Source organism: Actinia tenebrosa, unplaced genomic scaffold, assembly GCF_029948245.1.
Source record: "Actinia tenebrosa isolate PJP-AT-01 unplaced genomic scaffold, QUT_ActTen_1.0 PGA_scaffold0__85_contigs__length_37466705, whole genome shotgun sequence".
Classification (NCBI taxonomy): Eukaryota; Metazoa; Cnidaria; class Anthozoa; order Actiniaria; family Actiniidae; genus Actinia; species Actinia tenebrosa.
Genome location: NW_028292569.1, coordinates 7,058,116 through 7,080,734, shown reverse-complemented (window position 1 = coordinate 7,080,734; position 22,619 = coordinate 7,058,116). Strand labels below are relative to the sequence as shown.

General features: G+C 35.2%; 1 protein-coding gene across 4 annotated transcripts in view; it reads left to right on the top strand.

Moving 5' to 3' along the window:
- The first annotated feature begins 2,398 nt into the window (after positions 1-2,398).
- LOC116308902 (neogenin) overlaps positions 2,399-22,619 on the top strand; it is a 39,950-nt gene continuing 19,729 nt past the window's right edge. For 3 of the 4 annotated variants that reach the window (XM_089028048.1, XM_089028040.1, XM_089028043.1), the window contains exons 1-8: positions 2,399-2,413; positions 3,043-3,228; positions 16,944-17,261; positions 18,051-18,356; positions 19,257-19,541; positions 19,963-20,238; positions 21,029-21,097; positions 21,635-21,874. In XM_089028048.1, the coding sequence (XP_088884174.1) occupies positions 3,054-3,228; positions 16,944-17,261; positions 18,051-18,356; positions 19,257-19,541; positions 19,963-20,238; positions 21,029-21,097; positions 21,635-21,874 (1,669 nt within the window). In that variant the 5' untranslated portion in view covers positions 2,399-2,413; positions 3,043-3,053. The remainder of the gene's footprint in view (positions 2,414-3,042; positions 3,229-16,943; positions 17,262-18,050; positions 18,357-19,256; positions 19,542-19,962; positions 20,239-21,028; positions 21,098-21,634; positions 21,875-22,619) is intronic. The other variant, XM_089028050.1, reaches the window with a different exon arrangement.

Sequence of the window (22,619 nt, the reverse complement as noted above, 5' to 3'; positions counted from 1 at the left end):
AAAACTGAATACCGCTAAATCCGAACATCCTTTCCACGATCGCACGACATCTAGTATTTGCGCAACGCGGTGCGTGAAAGATCGATATCACTTTGCAAACGTCCAGTTCCTTGCAAAGTCGACCGCCATATTACATGATGAACAGATGGAAAGATTGGACTAAGTAGATTAACATAGCAGAAGTTAGAATAACAAAGTCGCCTCCATCCAGGCGACAGACTTCAAAATGCAACCAGAGTGAAGGCATTTAACCCGTGAAATAAAAATTATTAGTCAATGTGTAATAGTCAAATAGACACAAAAGAAAACAATGGAATTAGGGTCTACTAAAGTTTATTAGTCTAATATCTATTCGGGTTTAATGACTTCGTACCATTTAGTGAAAAACAAACTAGTACGGCAGTAAAAATCTGGCTGTTCCTGCATGCTCATTTCGAATCAGACCGGTTCCTGACCCGAACCATCAGGGATGCATGTGATGATGGATATCAGAAATCTTCGTATTAGATCATTTTAAAACGCCTAAACTGGACCCGCCCTACATAATTATCATCTGAATAGCGTTCTCCTATTTGACCTCTACACATTAAATTCAAAACTAGAGCGCATTGTTTCGGGGCGGATATGATATCACCAGGGAAGGGCTTGTTGTTCACTAGCGTGTAAGGGTTCAATGCTCGCGGCTATAAAGTTGTACATTATCATATCTCTCTCACGGTTTAATTTAAAAGCAACCGAATCCGGATCCGAAAATCATTATCGTGGTAGGTTGTCAATAGTACGTCCCTGAAGCTATAGACTAGCTTTGAAATTATCGTGAATAAATGTAGGAAGATGGAGAAAATGGCACGACTTTCTTGCATGCTCATACTTGGATGTCTAGTTGTGTTTTCGGAATTTTAGCACCGTTATCCAATAAATTATCTAAGATAAGCGAGTAAACTTCTAGCTTTATCTTTTTCTTTGTTTCGCTAGCAAACTATAAGCAAAACGTGATCCGGTTTTTTTAGTTTTATAGTGACGCTTTTTTTTGCACGTTCATTGCTAAACTCATGAATTTTTTCATCAGCTCACATAGAACTGTTCCTCACCATCTCTTTTCTAGTCATCTTTTGACAAGGGAATTACGTGCAAAAACTGGCTCGTGAAATCCTGGAAGCTATAGGGCATTTTCCTTGTAATAATTCAATACTTATAAAATTCCAATTTTCACCGTTGTCTCGTTTTTAGCAAAATGGGAATAAATCTCGGAATAAACCAGTGTTCACAGAAGTCACTTGCGAGCCATTCTTGATGATAATACACCGAGCACGCGCAAATTGTCATCCACATACAGTTTTGATCTCAAATTTGCCTTCAATTATTTGGTCAGTAAAGCGTTTATCCTTGATAATGCTTAAACAAAGATATGAGGATTTTCGGGTATTAACATAGCTCGGACTAGTTTTTTCTGTTTCCAAATTACTCAAAAGGAAATGGTCTTCATATTTTGACATCTTCGGAAGACATTCTAGCAAACCTTCTCTATGAAAACCACAATTTTTAGATATTTTAAAAGCGCTTAATTTTAAACATTAGTGTTTAAGCCATATCTTGGTGTCATTTGGAAGCTTTTACGATTAATCAAATGAAAGTTAAAAACGATTTTTAGCTTAAAAGTCTGGCATTTTTTACTGATCCAATAATCCGGCTTTCAAAGGTGCCCGGCATGTTGCGGATAGCCGATTGCGAAATGAAAGGCAGTCTGCCTAAAATGTCCACTGAAGATGAAGTTCAAATTAAAAATCCCAAGATAAAAATCAAATAAAATAGAAAAACGACATAAGAATTGTAGTGTCACAATCAGGTTGAGCTACGGATAAATCTATTTTGAGAGCAAGGATAGAAAAACACGTAATTTTTGCGAGTTTTGAAGCAGTTATTTTATGCCCGCGAGGTGATGGCGGTGTACCGAGACTTCTCCAAAGCACACCGCGAAACTTGATGAAAAAATAATGATTTATAAATGCCTTAACCTTAATCTTAATCAGCACTCACTAAACGGTAACGTCTCTTTACGTAATATATATATATATAAAAGAAAAAGAAATATGAATGAGTCTCATTCTTCAAATACGTGACAGCTCGACATTTTCGATTCCCGGAAGCGATTTCAAATCTGTCACGATTTTTTTTTCTGATTTGATGTACTTCCCAATTATCACTTTGCCTCAGTTTATGATAAAGTCTTTTCCTCGCAAATTGTCATATTCAAGTTCCGTAAAATATAAAACGCACGCGTTTTTGCTTTTGAATAATATAATTTTGAGGGATATTTTGAACGTCATATAAAACTCTGAGGAGGTCCAGTTTTACAGCCTCACACCTTCCCACTCTTCTGCACTTGAATAACTACTCTCTCGTCATGAAACAGGTATTTTCCTACACTTCAATTCTGTTATCTTTACCCTTTAAAAAAATGTGTGAAGTTACTTGGTTGGGCTTTATCTTTAGCCATTAAATATTAAAATCACTCGTTTAATTTGAAACAAATTTTTTATCCTTTTAATTTTGAAAAATCAGTCTCTCCTGATCCGATAAAAGTGAACTTAATCTACGAGGATTACAGGTTGTATATTTGATGAGTAATTACTATAAAACGCTAACCATTTACATATTTGAGGTTATTTCTTGGCTTTATAAAAAAATGCATACTTTTCCCAGGGGAAAGTTTTCTTTTCTGAAAAGCTACTGAAGTCGTTAACTGTTGAGCCTTTTTTACGCAAAACAATCAGATACTGAGGCCATAAATATTGCTTCTGTGTGGACTCGAAAGTGGTTGAAGTCTTAAGACGATTTCTAATGAAGATAGGAGGAGTTTTTGGCGTGAAATTTTAAGCTTGAAAAGTAAATATTTGAAAAGAAGAAGGTGAAAATGAGAAAATCGGTCAAGAAAAGCCATTTCAAGGGCCCGTGGGAGGACAATATCTCGCTGTGATTGGCTGAATGTCGTTGATTGACATGTGACGTCGGGGCCATAACATACATCTTTGCTGCTTTCAGGCATTTGATTTATGAAGCGTTGGACAACTACAAAGTATGGAAGGGATTTAGAGGACGTTTTTACTCACTTTAACCGTAATTTAAGCCTCAATTCTTGGCAAGTAAAGAGACGAAGGATGTCGTATACTTTTAGCAAGCTGGTGGTGTGTATAATTTTCGGAGGGACACTTTTATTGGTCTCAAAAGGTAAGCGTTTTTCTCTGCTTGAAAATCTGCCAAAGTTAACCTCAGAATGGTATCAAATGATCGCGTAAAGGATTTCAAGCTTTGCTTCAAATATCTTTGTTAATTTGAAAGGCTTTATAACTTATGTTTAATAGCGTAAGACGTGTTTTGAGTTTGTTAATAATCGGAATCATTAACAACATGGATTGAGGTTGTTTTGGTTAAAACTTGGAGGAAGATTTCGAACGTTTTCAAAGCCTTGAAAGTCAACTTTTACTATAAAGAATGTGGCTTTATTATAACCGCATTATAATTTAGTAAGATTTAAAACTTTTAGCCTTGATTTAGTTAAAGAAAGACACTTCTTAATGCTTTTATTCATTAGCAAAAGGTGACAAAATTGTCGTACGGTCCTTTCTTTGACGGGCTTTGGTTGGATTCATTTCATAAATAACATTGCTTCCCAGACCGAAATTATTTAACTTCTTGTTTTGAAATATCCTATATTCTTGTTTTTCGTTGGGATGAAGTGGTTTTCTTTTATTCCTCGTTTGTATTATTTATTTACTTACTTCTGATGCAATCGGAAGGTGTTTGAACGTGGGGTCCTTTTTGATGTTCATTGACTACAACCAGTGTTTACACTATTCAATGCCAGCGACTCGTGACTCTAACACAATCAGAAAACTAATCCTCAAATGCTTCAACTTTATCTGTTGCTCGATTACGACCTAATCTTCACGGTAGCGGCTTTACCCCGGGCCAATAAGCCGAATATTAATACTACAGACGCTATATTTATTCATATTCGGGGTTTCCAAAATTTAGCGTTTGTTTTTTCGCACGTTCGGGACTCGTGGAACCTACGAACTTCCCATTACTACGAGATATCGAACCTTAATCAGATATTGATTTCACTTGATTTAAGTGCAGAAAGGGTGTCGAAAGAGAGCTTTTTTGAGCCCAAAACTCAGCTGATTTTTTGTACTACTCATCAGCTTCCTCTACGTATATGCGTTGAGAAAATCGACAGCAATTTGTTAGTAAGAAATCATTTGCGTAACTCAATTGTAAGACCATGATTTAAAGGCATTAATCAATACTGTATTCATTTCCAAAATTCCTGTCAATGGTTTAGTAGTAAGCCAGTTTTATATTTCACCGGCGAGGTATACATAACGCCGTATGTAAAGCTACTAATAACCTCGTAATATAACAATAATAATAATGACCACGTCAATATTGAAAAATAAGTCTATGAACCAATATACCAAGAACTTACTAATAATATAACATTGTTTTTTGTTAATTTTTTACTAGCAAAAAAAGTATTACCTTTATTCGTTTTGTTTTTCAAGTTACTACCGTTAATAAACAAGTAATATGCTCGGCTGAATTCTCAGTAGCCCTGAGGCAATTTCCAAGTCTATCTTCCTACATTAACTCAATAGCTTTATTTTTTATCTTTTGCATCGTTATTTTTTCGCCATTAATTATTTCCTAAGTACTGTGTTTTTATGAAAAAAGCTTTTCCCCTAGAGCTGCTTTGATCTTTGTATTATTATTGCTAGAAATCCATCCCGTCGTCTTAACGACGTCCCTCATAATTTATTTATTTTCTAAACATTTGAGACTAAATGCACTAAAATATATGTATCGTATTTTATCCTTTGCTTCATAACTCCGTCCAACCTGTTGAAAGATGAAAAATATATTCCGGAAAAAAGAAATTGTATGTTCCTTTATTACACCACTTACAAAAGAACCCTTTATTATTTCTATTATTAGTACTGTTATAATTTTATTATTTACTACACAGCCAGCATTTAATTATATTTTCATCCATTGTACAAATTTAAACAGCGTATGGTTTATATCTTTTGATTCAATCATGCAAATAGCTGGGTCTCTGCTGGTAGTAAAACTTTAGCTCAAAAGCATCACAAGCTTCCTTCCTGTTTCTAGATTATTTGATTTTTAAACCTTGAAGTATTGTGTTCGTTATTCATAGAGTCGTTCATGCGTGAATCTATTTAGAACTTTCTTTTTCATAATCTGTGAAGCATAACTTAAATTGACTTCAATACTTCATAAGAAATAATTTCCAGGGCTTAAAATAATGGCTGATGGTCATCAGACAATAGCTGCAGTTCCGTTTGGAGTTTACATGGTTGTAACTTTGATTGAAATTCCATAGTGTTTACACTAGTGTTTCACTAAGTTCACTGAGAGTTGTGTTATTCACTACTGTTGATGTAACACCCTAGCTAGCTGTCATATTTCATTAGTTTTTTTAAGACAAACCAAGTAAAGCATGCCAGGCCATCTGGTGTAGTTTATGCTATGGTAAAATGCTTTGAAGTACGTAACCACATTACCAAGATAAAGATAATGCCTACAATGAAAGGTTCACTAAAAATTGAGAGTAAAAACCAGTAACCACACCTAAAATTTAACAACATTGAGTGTAACCGCAGCCAATGTTTGGCCAGGATTGAAGCTTGTCCAGTCACCCTTTGCTGGTCATCAGTAATATTGTGCCAGAAATTAAACGAGGTATGACAGAGCTAAAACTATTGTAGCGAGTCATCATCAGCATCCTTTATATCATATTATCTTTATACCCTTAATTATTTTTTATGTATTAGTCAAGACCCTGTCAGACATTGAATCTCTTACCTGAAACTTGTGTGCAACATGGTTACAGGGCAAGTTTCACACGGGCGTGAGACCAGGGCTCGAAATAGGAAAAAATTGCAGCTTGCCATAGTAAAGGAGCATGCTAAAAGGAGGTCATTCCTGTAAATTTTGCATGCCATTTTATTATTCATTTGGCAGTAGTGTATGGTTATTTCCACCTGCAAATCTTGAAATTTGGCCTGTCATTTGGCCATTTGCAGGCCACTATTTCAAACCCTGGACACAGAACACCTTTGTTTGGAAACTTGCTTGAGACACAAGTTTCAGGTGCTCTAGCAAATAGCAGATCTGGAACCTCCCATATCAAGGTCCTAGTGACAGGCCTGAATTGTTAGATGCCAAAATTTTCTTGCCCCCTTTTTTTTGTGCAATCTTATATTTTTATCTACTTTTAATTGGATTTTACATATACTATACTTCACGTTTTGCAATGGTGGTTGTCATTGTGGCTCTTCAAACCCATATAGAAATAAGGATATCAGTAGGCCATGTTTAATCTCACTTATATCTAATGGTGCCATATCTTTATCTTCCCTTTTATTTCTTTCATGTAACATATCTCACATATACATCTCTAAGACCACTCACTTTTGTTCTAATTTTTCCCCATTTTCATCCTCTAGCTAAAAAACTGTTAGCATCGAAATAAAATTCATAGTTAACTCTAATCCTTTTACTCCTCATGCCTCCTTTCCTTTTTCTTTTTTTCATGTAATGTTTGTTGCATATATATATAAGACCATGAACTGTTGTTTGCAAACTTAAATTTCAAAATTCTGACTTTGTATTGAGAGGATTTATCCAATTAATATAAAATTTACAATGAACTCTAATATATCTCGTTATTGTACATATCTCGCATACATCTATTTAAAAAATTGTTGAAGGGGCAAATGGCAAATGATGATCGGTGATTGGCGATTGCACAAAGGCACAGTGAGCATGCATCTAAACGCAAATAATCCAGGTGTTTTAAATGGTTTCATCGACTAAGTGAACGCTAAATATCTCAACAACCACATCTGTGTTATTGACAAGAAATAGAATAGTGATAAAGAAATACCAGTCAGTCCAGCTATCCTTGCATCTTGGGATGACCTATCTCCTATCACTTATCAGCTATAGCTTATTACCTATCATGGTTCAACCATTCAGCCTTTTTTGAAATAGCTGTATACATCTTTTAGACCACACACTGTTTTTCTAACTTTATTCCTAAATTTTCATCTTTGTATTAAAAAAAAAGCTGATATAATTGGAATATGTTTTTAAATGCTTTTATTTCCATATTTTTATCTCTTGCATATACATCTCTTATACCACACATTATTGTTCTAACTTATTTTTTTATTGCCCTTTTTGTTTACAATAAATATATAGGTTGCTATCAATAGACGTCACTTCTGGTAATAGCTCTTTTTTGATGGCTTGTAGAATCCTGGAGGTTGTTTTGATCTCTTGTTTTCTGGTTTGATGTTGTGAAAATAGTCAAATACAATAGTTTGAGGACTTATTTTGATATGTTTTGACTTACTGTAGCATCTGCTAGTTGCCCCCCAGTCAACCACTTGTTTGCCCCCCAGTCAACTCCAAAAAGTCACATGATTGATAGTAAGCAATTTTCTACAGTTTTTAAGTCAATTCTTATTTTGATATTTTTTAACTCAACGAGGTTATATAAATGTCACAATTAACATTAATACTTTGTTTTGCTAAAATTATGCCTTCATTATTTAAGATGTCTCAAGTTCTTCATAGCGATTTATTATGCTCTGTCGACAAAACATGACCCCAGGGTATAGGGCTTTTTTTTTGATTATTCACAGTTTATTTGGGGAATGTCTTTAGCAAAATAGAAGATAATTTGTAAGTAATTACATTTTTATTCTCATCACCTGCATTCAACTTGACTGAAATTTTCTTCAATAAAATTTAATCATTTATAAATCTTGTTGATAATTTACCAGGCCTAATTATTTTATACTTAAATAACAAATTTATCCTTAATTAATATTTAATGTTGTCAGTAAAATTTTTTATTTGGCCAAATTTTCTCATCCATTTTTCACTGGGTAGAACTTGTTAACCAAGTGTAGTTAAATCAAATTTTGATTTTAAAATTTTATGTTCAAAGATCAATACACTGACATTGCAGTTGATCAAACACATCAGTTTTTACTATATTTTTACAATACAACGCAAAGTATGACCACATTTTATGCATTCGCAAAGTCCTATGCAGAGGCTTTAATATTCAAAATGACACATTTTGATGTGAAGCTGGCTGGTTTTACCAAACAAGGCGCACAAACGTTTGTTTGACAGCAAAAAGCCTCTACATAGAATGTGGATACATTAAATGTGGTCATACTTTTGCGTGTTGCGCTGTAACTTTATTAGATAAATTTTATTGAATTCTGAAAGTCAATGCTACAAGGTCATCTTTTTCACTTTCAAATTATTTCTAAAGAACAATAGCATCCTGTTTTTACCACACCCTAAACATCTGCATTGAAAACTGAAACAAAGTCGAGTCACCAGGGGCTTAAAATAATGGCCAATGAATCAATAGCTATATGTACAGTGTACATTCAACATAGACACTTTTGTTCCAGGGCATGTCAGTGCTGACCAGCATGTGTTACGAAAAATCTATGATGTTGATATCAATTATAAAATTAAATGTCAAAAATATATCATCATACATCCTCTGCCTACAGAGTCAGCCAATTCATGAGTTACACATCTGGACCCCCCAGTCCTCACAGGCGAAATTTAGCTTAGCCATACCTTACTTCTAGATAACTGTTACTGGTTAGAATTGCTGGCAAGGCAAAGATTTGACAGGAGAAGTTGCAGTGCTGGTTGGACATTGTCTGATGTCTGACCATTATTTTAAGCCCTGGTCACTGCTAAGATCTATAACATTAGTTAATTAAGTTTTGTTTTGGATTTAATATTCTTTGACGACAATAGTTTGTTTTTACCTAACTTTCAAAGCTTTATTTATTAATTAAATTGGTAAAATGTTATCTTTGTAGTTTCTAGACTAAATAATGATATAAAAGAGTGGTTTTTATTAAAAGTAAGAAACCTAAATATATACTACTAAATCAGATAATCAAAATATTTTTTAATATCTAGGCCTCTTCCTAGCTTTAAGCTCACAAAAAAATTATTGTTCCACAAAATTCAGAGTTGCACGAAAAAAATTTCCCAAATTCAATGAGGATTGCAGTTTCCCATTTTTAGCTAAATCCCGATCCAAGTCACTGAGTCTCAGTTTTTTGAATAGTTCAAGGAATTTAAGGCTTTGTAAATTAATTAAGATCTTGGGTTGTAAATATTTAAGTTCACTGGCCTCAAAAATTCTGCCGTCCGTCATTATTTTTCATAACCAAAAAGTTATTTTTACATTTTTTTTGTTAATTTTTGTTCTGAAATCTCTATTCTGTAATTATGATAACTTTTGAAAGACTAGAAAGAAAAAATATTGTATTTTCATTTACTATTTCTCAATTCATTTTTCAACATTTCATTGTTCAACACAAGTTTTTCTTTTGCCTTAATCAATTCCATAGCTCCAATTTCCAAAGTTGTCCAAAACTCACAGAGCAGAAGAATGATTACTATAACTGGAAAGAGCATGTTAAGATTAGAAAAACTATGAAAGTTTGAAGGAAGTAAGTTCAAAACTCAAGAAGATATAAATTTTCAAAAATTGAAATTTTGTATCAAAATATCCATCATTAGATAGTAAAGGTTTTATTACAGAATTCAAACTTTGAACTTATTTTATTCAAACTTCATCTTTTTTTTCTAACTTAAACATGCTGTTTCCATGGCTAGCTATTGGCAATTATTTTTCCTTTTTACTGATATGAAAACACCTTGATAAAAACTCATTCCTTACTTACAGAATACAAATATAGTTTGAATGCCACTGGCAGAAATAGACTGACAGTATGACAGGCTCTTTTCCTAAGATAGAACAGTTTTTATTAAACATTTCCAAACTTGTCAGTTTGCTTTAAAATACCTGAATTCCAAGTCAAATTGGCTCCATAATATGACAGTTTTTTTGAAATTATGAGAGAACAAAATGTCAATATCACCTGTTGTCAAGACAATAAGAAGCACATTTTCCTCCCTCGTGACAACCAGTTACACCTCTGACATATTATTAGCTTTTTGAGAGAGTTTGTTTATTCAAAACTTGTGTTATTTTTGCATAGCAACATGTACTTCTTTGTCTTCTTTCTTGAAACAACTTCTGGGCTGATCTAAGTCAGGGCACAGCTAACTCACAGATTGAACCCTGGAACAACCTCTGGGCTGATCTAAGTCAGGGCATGGCTAACTCACAGATCAAACCCTGAAACAACCTCTGGGCTGATCTATAAGTCAGGGTATGGCTAACTCACAGATAGAGCCCTGAAACAACCTCTGGGCTGATCTAAGTCAGGGCACGGCTAACTCACAGATCAAACCCTGAAACAACCTCTGGGCTGGTCTAAGTCAGGGCATGGCTAACTCACAGATCAAACCCTGAAACAACCTCAAGGCTGGTCTAAGTCAGGCATGGCTAACTCACAGATAGAACCCTGAAACAACCTCAAGGCTGTCCTATAAGTCAGGCCACAGCTTACTTACAGATTAAATTGGAATTTAGCTTGTTAGGTTTTGTAGAGAAGGAAAAACTGAAGAACTTGGAAAAGAACCCTAGAATCAAGGGAGAATCCTAATGAACTCTATCATATGTGATGTTTAGTCCAGGAATAGAAGGTTGTGGAGGCCCCACAGTACTACTTAAGACACCTCTGTCATCATTGCATGCTTATTGAAAATTTTTCATTAATGAATTTTGTTGGAATCAGAGCTAGCAGACAAATATTTAAACTTGGAAGTGGAATAAAGTGACTGGTGATGACAGACAACCTATTTTCTTTATTATTTTTGGATATCATTATCCACAGAGCACTTAGTTTTTTAATGAAAGATAAACAAAGAGATACATTCATTGCGTCATGGATATTTTTATCATAAAAAAATGATTTGTGAGGAAAAAAAACGAAAGAAAAGTTGTTAAAAAATAATAAATGAAATAGAAAGAAAGACAAAAGCAAACATGATTTCAGGATATGAGATATTAATTAAAAAACAGAAAATGGGAATTTATTTTTTGAAGATCAGAAATATCAATAAAAAGAAGAAAAAAATAAGAAAGAAAGTTGACTTGGTAAATATTATGAACAGTTTTTGATTTTGAAATGAAAACTTAGACATTCAGAAAAAGAGATATTGAATTATATTAATATTAAAAGAAAAAATAGTCAATTTAAAATCAAAAAGATAAGATAAAGCACTCATATTTTTATCGAAACTTAGGAATAGGATTTATAATATAATAATTTAAGATTTGGGAGAAGAAATTGTTTTTTTTTGTGGAAACACTTTTCGGTGGGTTTCACAGAGTTTCTAAGTATGACAAAGTGGATAATATTTTCTAACTACACAATGATAATATTTTAAAAGATTTTTAATTCAGGTTTTGACTTTTTTTATGTTTGATAAGTTACTTCTCAACTAGTTTTGACAGAAAGTGTGAATATGATGTCATAGACCAGTCTTTCTGACGTCAATTGTTGAATATTTTATTATGTGATGTTGACAGCTCATTTTTTCACTTCATGCTGAATATCTTAATTCATTTCTTCTTTTATTTTGACTTAATGCGATATGTCAATTAGGCCACTTTTTCTGACGTCATTCTTGAATAATTCATCATGATATTGACATCTCATTTTTCACATCAACTCATATGATGTCATAGGCCTGTTTTTCTGACTTCATTCTTGACTATTTCATCATGATATTGCATTGACATCTCATTTTTCACATCATAAAGTACTGTATACCTTAATTGATGTCTTTATTGCTTCGGGTGCAACGTAGTCACAAGAAAAAACCCGGATTTGTTGGGAATTTCCTTGAATTCCCAACGAATTCCCATCGAATTCCCAGAGAGAACGAAATAATTGGGAATGTGGCACTGATTCCCAATGTTAGTTTGTTGGGAATTTTGTTTTTCTATTGGATATTAGAAGGAAATTCCCAACAATAAATCCCAATGTTGGTGTTCGAATTGGGAATTCAAGGAAATTCTCAACGATTCCCAATTTGAGAATCCGTTTTTTTCCTGTGGTAGGATGTCATAGGCCTGTTTTTCTGCCTTCATACTTCGATAAATTTAATATTTCATTATATACATGATATTGATGGGTCAATTTTCATAGCACATTTACTAAAGCTTGAGTGCATTAACCAAAGCCACCTGAACAAATTTTGAATCTAATTTACAAGTCATGTTTTTCATTTTGAATAACAGAATGGTGACGAATTCTGGAGTTTACACTGTTTGTTGTTCACTTCTGATAAAACACAGATCTATACGGAAAAAAGTATGCTTTTCAAGAGGAAAATGTAAAACTTTAAGCTCATTTTGTTGTTTAAATACTTCATTGCTATTGGTTAATTTGTATGAAAATCTGTCTCGGTGGCCTTGTTTGGGGTAGGCACACAGTAATGTACTTTGATCAATTTCTATAATGGTTCATTTTTGTATATCACATCCTAACTTAATTTACTCCTCTACATGTACTTTTGATATACGATGTGGGATGAGACGTAGTATGATGTCATCATCATAAATTCATTAGATAACGACTTAATATTTCATCAGAATATTGATAGCTCATTTTTAAAAGCATATTTCTTGAAGTTGGGGACATGATTGATATAACATGGCCTAGTCCTAAGATTTTTGATATCATTCTTGGAAACAATCATTACAGATAAAAACATATTAATGTTAATAATGTTATTGATAACTTGGGTTTTGCATCATACTTTATCTTATCTTAAATTACTTCTTGACTACGATGTGTGGGCTTGCATGACCACTTAGTTTGATGTCATAGTCATTTTGGACATCATTCTAGCATGTCCTAAGGCGTTCAACAATGCCTTACCAGATTTAAGACCTTTTATATTTCATAAGATTAATGATAGCTCAATAATCCTTTTTATCTTGGGTGTAGGTAGATGTTTTCCCGGGATTTTAGATAAATGATAGCTCAATAGACTTTTTTATCTTGGGTGAAAGTGGATGTTTTCCCATGATTTTAGGCCACATGTCATTCCCTTTCATTTAATATATTTTCTTTGTTTTCCTGGTTGTGCATGAGAAGACATATTGAAATATGTATACAACTCAAACCAAGATCTTATTCTCAAGAGAATGACACATGGTCTGAAATGGGAAAACATTGTTATATACAGTTCTATAATATTATCCTTAACTCATGCTGTTATTTTGCAAAAGGTGCTTCATCTCTTTATGCCCACCCACACTTTTACTTCATCTGTTGCTGTCAGAAAAATCTAATATATATATAGGCTGATTATTTTGAATCCTTATCAAAACAAAAATGTAATATTTTTCAATGGAACATACAGGGAGTAAATTGAAGCAAGACAAACGGTGAGCTTGCAATGATAGAGACATGTGAATAATGTCCAAGGTGTTAAAAAAGGTCTCTATCATTGCAAGCTCAATGTTCGTCTCTCTTCAATGCAAAGGTGCAGGGAACTGTGAAGGGGTCTATATTCCGGTACATGACCATTAGATAATTCCCTGATAAGACCCATTAAAGTAATTATACCTTAAGCAGTAGACAAAAACCATCTCTTAAGGCAATCCCTTTCATCAGATAAGTAACCAGTCATGACGCATTCAGTAATGGTGTCTTATACTTATAATATAGCATGGATCAGCAGAGATAACAGTCACACTATAATATTATACTTAAAATGTTTTATAATTATAATGATGAGAATTTATCTTTATATATAAGGACCATTGTAGAAGCTTTTAGGATTATATTGAGAACTGTCAAGCTTTTGTCCTGGGGGAGGGGACGGTGCTTGTGTGTATTTTAAAGACTGGTAGACACTCCAAATTTCTTCCATTGAGAAAGTTATAATATGGATATTTTCTGAAATTACACAATATACCCTCCTCAGACCCTCCCCAACTTTTGGAAATTCCAATCCCCCTCCATGGGGGAGGTATGAATATTTTCTGGAACTACACAATATATACCCTCCTCAGATCCTCCCCACCCCTTGGAAATTCTGATTCGCCTCCAGGGGGAGGTAAGTACTGTATGGATATGTCTAACAACTACATAATGCACCCTCCTCACACCCTCCCCACCCCTTAGAACTTTCAATCCCCTTCCATAAAGAGGCAAAGATAGTTTCTTGAAATGCATATTGACACTTTAACTGTCATTTCCTTTAGCTTTTATTAGCTTTTTAACTAATTTTTCTACTGGAAATTCAAAAAGCATAAAACAACAACCTTTTAACCTTTCCTAAGTGTGGTTATAACCATTAATGCATTCCACGTATTCATGGTTATAACTTTTCATCAGCTTAATCCGATCCCTTATGCTCAATTGTGTGCTTTTTTATCTGTGTCAAAGGTTAATCCACCTAAATATCCAAATAAACCACTATTTCCTCTCAGCTGGATATATAACAATATACCTTTTTGGAATTGTTCAAATACCATCATAGGGACGTGCCAAATTGCAATTTTTGGCAGGGGAAAACACTTTTAGAATCCATTGACATAGGTTGCTATCAATAGACCTCACTTCTGGTAATAGCTGTGTTTTTAATGGCTTGTAGAATCTTTGAGGTTGTTTGATCTCTTGTTTTCTGGTTTGATGTTGTAGAAATAGTCAAATACAATACTTTTAGGACTTATTTTGACATGTTGCCCCCCAGTCAACTCCAAAAAGTCACATGATTGATAGTAAGCAATTCACTAGAACACATGAGTATTCTACACAAGACTGAGGAATATTACCTTGAGCAACAAAGAAACTGAAAACTGGATGTACATGTAGTTGCTAATATTATAATACATTGTTGCCGCATACATTGTTCTTTCTCCCTACAGTAGTTACTTGCTATGTCAGACAAGCTAAAATGCGTTTTTAATATATAGCATGGAACAGACACCAATTGCTTAAAATTGTAATGTCGGTTCTAGGCTAGGATTAATGTATTCTAAGGCTACATTGAGAAAAATATTACAGTAATCACTACTAAAAAATCTTATAAATTTTGAGTTTGTTGGTGGGTCATTCTGTATTCCATTGGGAAAACTACCCATTGTTTGGGTTGACACTCAAGTGTAGCTGGGATTATTCGATACTGTAGAGTTGGGCGAATAGGCTTTGTGATAAGATATGAAGAAGCTGATAGCTTTGACCTCTTGATCTTTAAATAAAACTCACACATGCTATACTACTTGATCTTATCACTGCTATACAGATTTGATGATTTGTGTTTTTATCCTATCAGTAGAATCAAAATATAGTCATCACACTCTAAATTTAGTTTGTTTCAGGGTTCTATCTGTGGGTTAGCAGTGTCCTGACTTAGATCAGCCCAGAGGTTGTTTCAGGGTTCTATCTGTGAGTTAGCCATTCCCTGACTTAGATCAGCCCAGAGGTTGTTTCAGGGTTCTATCTGTGAGTTAGCCATTCCCTGACTTAGATCAGCCCAGTGGTTGTTTCAGGGTTCAATCTGTGAGTTAGCCATGCCCTGACTTAGATCAGCCCAGAGGTTGTTTCAGGGTTTGATCTGTGAGTAAGCCATGCCTTGACTTAGATCAGCCCAGAGGGTATTTCAGGGTTCTATCTGTGGGTTAGCAGTGTCCTGACTTTAATCAGCCCAGAGGTTGTTTCAGGGTTCTATCTGTGGGTTAGCAGTGTCCTGACTTTAATCAGCCCATTATAGTTGTTTGATCTTATCTCTGCCATACAGATAATTTGATGATTTGTGATTTATCCCATCAGTACAATCAAAATACATTCATCAAATTCTCAATTTATTATATCTCTTTCATGATCATGTAATACAATATACACCTAATTGAAAAAAGGTACTGTAGTCAGGTTCGAGAAGGTCATATCATCGAAGCTAAGACCGAAAAAGATTTTTTTTCATGTACTCCGAAATGTGTGTTATATTTGCATATAGACATGTAAAAATGCATAGTAGAGCAAAGTCAGTCGACCTAGATTAACAACATGCCAAAGCCATGATGCATAAAATGTGCACAGGAAGGGAAAACTACAATACGCATGAAATTAGCATAATTGTTAGTCTTCCTATATGCTCCCCTTTGGTCTTAGCTTTGATATAACCTTTTTTTGAACCAGACAAGGTTTTTGAATTAGGTGTGTATGATGAAAGTTCCCGAAAACATTCTTACCCCGCCCATGGAGGAAATCGGGAATTCCTAGGGGGTGGGGGTCAGTGGAAGAACAATATTACAGAGTTTGTATGGAAGAAATTTGGAAGTTGCAGAGTAGGGGATCCTTTTACAAATTCCCTCCATGGGGGGGGGGGATATATATGGATATTTTCTGGAACTATACAATCTGTATTGGTATTGGTCTATAAAATCTAAAATCTACAAAGCTTTTCGCTGTTGTATCACAGCGTGGGACATTCACAACAGAGCAAGGCTCCAAACTAAGTGAAATCCCAAAGATCGAATTAGAATTTAGAAGTTGATTTTTGAGGAGGGAGGAAAACTGGAGAACCCGGAGAAAAACCCTTGAAGCACAGGAGAGAATCAACAAACAACTCTATTCACATACGACATCGAGATCGGCAGGACTCGAACTCGGGCCCCATTGGTGAGAGGCGGCGCATTAGCAGCGCATGCCACCAGTGCTTCTTGGTATTAGTTCCTCTAAAGCCAATACAGATTAGACACGAATATTATATATTGCTTACCAAATATGCAGGAGTCTAATTTTGTGTTATGTACTACCTACAAATGCATTGTTTTCATTCCACATTTTAATTGGTTCTCTTGTCTAACTGTCTAAGTGTCCCTGGTTACAGTTGTTGGACTGTAATCTAATAATTCCTTATTATTTCCACAGGAGCATCTGGTAATATAGCTCCATATTTCACTCAAGAACCATCAGATATTATAGTAATAAAGAAGAGATCAGCAGTTCTGAACTGTTCTGTTGAAGGAATTCCACGACCCACGATATCGTGGTTTCATGATGGTACAGAGATGTTGTTGGGTGACAAGAGAAGAAGAATCCTTCCAGATGGTTCTTTATACTTTAGTAGTATTACACATACTAAAAGTAGTCGGCCGGACGAAGGCCGATACCAGTGCCGTGCGTCGTCACGCATTAGAAATCAAGATTATATAGTTTTAAGTAGAAGTGCTCATCTAAGAGTTGCTGGTAAGTTTTTGAACTACATAATGTACTGTTATTTTCTGTAAACCATCTGTAAACCATCCCCACTCCATGGAGAGATAAACATTCCCACTTCAACCCTCTCCATTTGGAAGTATGGATATTTTCTGGAGCTGCACAACATAACCTTCTAAGACCCTCCCCACCCCTTGGATATTCCAATCCCCTTCCATGGGGGAGTTATGAATATTTTCTGGAACTACACAATATACCATCCTCAGACCCTCCCCACCGTTTGGATATTCCAATCCCCTTCCATGGGGGAGTTATGAATATTTTCTGGAACTACACAATATACCATCCTCAGACCCTCCCCACCGTTTGGATATTCCAATCCCCTTCCATGGGGGAGATATGAATATTTTCTGAGGCTACACAATATACCATCCTCAGACCCTCCCCACCATTTGGATATTCCAATCCCCTTCCATGGGGGAGGTATGGATATTTTCTGGAACTACACAATATACCCTCCTCAGACCCTCCCCACCCTTTGGAAATTCCAGTCCCCTTCCATGGGGGAGGTATGGATATTTTTGGAACTACACTATAGACCCTCCTAAGATCCTCTCCTCCCCTTGGAAACTCCAACCCCCTTACATGTGGAATTTTGAATATTTGTGGAACTACAGGGGAATAGGATATCTGAAGTTACCATATTTTTGCAACAATATTGTTACGTCTTAATAATATTTGATAAGCATGACACCTATGTACGACATACTCAATGTAATTTAATAATAATGACATTTCTCCTTTTCGATCTTCTTACAGGTATGTCTTCAAAAGTCACATTAGAACCAGCATCACAACAAGTCATTTTCGGTGATGTAGCAAGATTACTTTGTAGGGTTCGGCATTCAATGCCAAAAGCAAAAATTACCTGGAAATTCAAGCAAAAAGATGGAACATACATATCATTAACAACATCAAATAATAAACATACTTTATTAGACAATGGCGTATTACAAATTAGAAATGTACAGTGGTCAGACGCTGGGGAATATGTGTGTACTGCGACGAATAAACTAGCTATGAGGACGTCTTCAAGTAATGCTGCCAATCTAACTGTCGATGCCGGTGAGTAAGACATACATCTGGTTATGGTATGATAATGATAGTGATAGTGATGATGATGATGATGACTATGATGATGGTGATGATGATGATGATGGTGATGATAATGATGGTGATGGTGATAATTATGATAGTGATGATGGTGGTGATGATGATGATGATAGTAGTGATGGTGATGGTAAATGGGTGGCGTAATGGTTTACTGCTCACTTCTCACTGCTGTGGTCCAGATTCGAGCCCCAGCTGAGACTGGATCATATGTGAGTTGAGTTTGTTTAATGTGTTGTTCTCTCCCTTGCCACAAGGGCTTTCTCCGGGACCTCTGGTTTCCTCCCTCTGTAAAAATCAATGTGAGTTGAGTGTTGTATGCTGTAAATATAGAGTGTAGTGGTAGTGCGTGTGGAGGGAACCTTACGGAAGAGGCCCTTATGGGGATTGGTAGTCGTAAAAAAAAAAAATGTATATATATATATATATGATGGTGATGATGATGATGATGATGATAATTATACATAATGATGAAGGTAATGATTCATGATGCTGGAAATTTGGGGGAGGGGTAATGAGATTTAAAGATGATGGTAGTAGTACTGATGTTGATGATGATGATGAGGATACTAACGATTTCCTTATTTGAATAATTATATACTATCTTAAAGTAATTCAACGCCTAAAAACAGAAAACAATACAAATAGTATGGAACATCTCATCACCTTTCACCACCATTTCATTCATAACTACGGCCTACTATATCTCAATCTTAGCAGCTACTCAGCTCGATTAGTCTAGCTATTCTGAGTACCTATTACCTATACCTGTTCTAATACTATCTTGTATATAAACTTTGAAAAATCATGATAATAAAGCTCAATCAATCAATCAACCTTAACGTTTTCTTTCAGATAAAGGAAATACAAGAAGACTAGATTTAGTAGCTTCTCCTACAAATACAAACACCACAAAAGGCAGTAGGGTTGTGCTGGAGTGTGCTCTCCGCGGCAATCCAAAACCATCTATAGAGTGGTATAAGAATGCACAGCTTATAGCATATGACAATAGAGTCAAAATCTTGGGAGAAGGCAATCTTGAAATCACTAGTGCGGTGTCCGATGATGATGGGGAATACAAATGTCAAGGATCGGCAGGCAGTCTAAGCGTGTACAAGTCTGTGACGCTGCAAGTTCACTGTAAGTAAAAACGATCTTTAGGAGATATTCTTGATAGGGTTAACCTCTTTTAAGAAAAATACACAGGTGATTATTGAAAATCTCGCACGCTGATGGGCCGAGAAACTCACACTATCAAACGATAATCACCTCCAGCGATAATCCAAAATGGCGGCCAGCCGCTTCGTTGCTGTTACTGGAAAAAATGTCTTTTATCTCCTTTTTTTTCTTTTTTTTTTGAAAGAATCACCTGTGTATTTATACTAAAACGATTATTCTCAGTGAATATCGGAGAATATTTACCTCGCCGCTAGTGTCTCGGTAAACATTCCTCGATATTCACTTCGCCTTCGGCAAATAATCGTAAAATATCTTTTTGCATATAATGCAAATGAATCCCAGGAGCAGGAGCACATTACCAATTAATTTTTTTTCCCTTCAGATCCTCCGACATTTACTTCCAAACCTTCAAACAAGAAAGCACATGTAGATGACACTGTAAAATTCAAGTGTGCCGTTGACGGCAGGCCAACGCCCAGCGTGAGTTGGTATAAAAATGGTTACAAGCTCCCACCCAGCACAGATTATATGCACTTCGCCCCTGGATCAATGACTGTAGAGATGGTGTTACCGTCCGATACTGGCATTTACCAGTGTGTCGCTAGTAATTATCTTGGGGAAGAGCAAGCATCCGCTGAGCTTTCTGTTTTTGAGAAAGGTTTGTTCGAGCTCAACTTTATTTATTTATTTACAATGTAAAACCAATGATGTAACAAAAGTGGGTTATGAAAATAGTGATGAGATGAAAAATGAATAATGATAAACGCATAAAATTACATGTTTTGAAAATTTTTAAAGAAATTCGATTTAAACTGAAAAATCTTAAGAGCATCGTTTGATATCATTACTTAGTTTGTTCCGTTCTTTCATGGATTAATAAGATGTCTTTTGGTTCCCCCAATTTGTTTTAACACTTGGCAAACGAAAAGTTATTTCACACGCTTAATACAATAACGATCAAAATAACAAAATTATACATTTAACAATAACTTACAAATTTCTCGCGCGCTGATTGGTTAATTTTTATCATCAATGAGAGGACAGACAGATAAAGCTGACGTCAACGAGCGCGCGCTCTTTCCGTTGGTTGTTTTGATCGCTAAAAATGAGATGTTTTTCTCGTTTTTGTTATTTTAAAAAACAAATAGACATCAGTTTTTAATGTGTCTGTCCTCTTATTGACGATAAATTTCGTCATCACATTGTCAAAGTAGGGTGGATCCACGAGGCGTAGCCGAGCAATTTATCGTCAATAAGAGGACAGACACAAAAAACTGATATCTATTTGTTAAATACATAACACACAATAATAGCAACAATCAAAAAATAAATCTCTTGTCGAGTCCAGTGTCCTGTCATTCTAACCCTTTCACTCTTTTGTCTTCTGATTGTTCCTTTTGTTTCCTTGCCTACCTTGTTCTCATTGGTTTCTTTTGTCTTGTTCTCAGTATATAAACACTCCTTTCTACCACCTCTTTCTCTTTTACTCCAACGAAGGACTAGCGTCCGAAACGTCAGTAAGTTTTTTCATCTTTTCACGGTGTATAATTTACCCTTTCACAGTAAACATTTTTCGTTCACACACATTCAATATATTAAATAAAATAAATGAATGAATGAATAAATGAATGAATGAATAAATAAATAAATGAATAAATAAATGAAATACAATAAATGGGATTTAGCAGTGGCATTTCTACAGAGTAGCTATTCATCCACTGTAATTCCAATTGGAATTTAGGAGTTGATTTTTGCGGAGGGAGGAAAGCCGGAGAACCCGGAAATCCCTTGAAGCACAGGAGAGAACCAACAAACAACTCTACTCACATACCACACCGAGCTCAGTGGGACTGGAACCCGGGTCGCATTGTTGACAGCGCGCACTCACCGTTACGCCACCCGTGCTTCCATATATTATGGACACAACACTCAACTCACATGTGGCTAGACATTGACCAGTGACCAGCTGTTATTTAAAGCGCTGCAATTTTCCTCGCAAATTTAATAGACTTCAATTTTTTCCCAATTGAAATTATTTGTTCAATTTGATCCAGGTATCCTCATTCCCACTGTTGCCCCAACAACAACAACACCGCCACCAACAACCACCATCCAACCAACCACTCTGCCAAAAACTATGACTCCACCATCCAGGCTACCTGGTAAGCCACAAAATGTGCGTGCAAAGACGCTTTCTTCTACAGAAATTGAAGTGTCCTGGGATCCACCACTCCAAACCAATGGGAAGATTCTATTTTACCACATCTTCTTTACCTATGCCGAGGGAGGTGGAGGTAGGTTCAAGTGTATTTTTATCAAGGGAAATTTGTTATTTTCAAAATCACTTGTATTTGAACATTGTAGTAGTATGGTTGAAGTATTTTTGTATGTGGACTTCTATTTTCAGAGATATAAACATTTGAAATATCAATATGCAAATGAGATGACGTAAATTCAAGAATGTGTTAAAGTTAAATATAATGTTTTGGTTTTCAAAGCCGGCACTCTTTGCTACTAGAAGATCAGAGCGCAGCAATGATGATAGACCACTCGCTAAATCCTCGAAAAGTCCTTTAATTGAAAACACGTTTTTAAGGGCGCTTGAAAAGCCCTTGAAAAAAGGGGAAAACGCCAAAGCTCCTGGAATACTCCTTGAATTTAATGCAAACTTAATGTTATTTCTAACTTACCTTTGAAAATAAATAACGATTAAAAATGATTGAAGCGTTTCTGGTTGCTTGTTTACTGGTTGGTTGCGTGTCATGATCGTATTTTATCTAGGCTTGTGGCCCCTGCTGAATTAGCTGCACTTTAACAATGAAACAATGTTTAAAACCACGTTCTAATACAAAAAAACGTTGTCCTTGAAACTCGAATTTTTGTGCTTGAAAAGTGCTTAAAACGTCCTTGAATTTTGTAACGAGAAAGTAGCACGAACCCTGTAGATTTGACTAATTATTCCGAATATTTGACGTGATGATGCAAACGATGATGTTTTAAATTAAAGTTAAATGTAATGTTTTGGTTTTCATATACAAC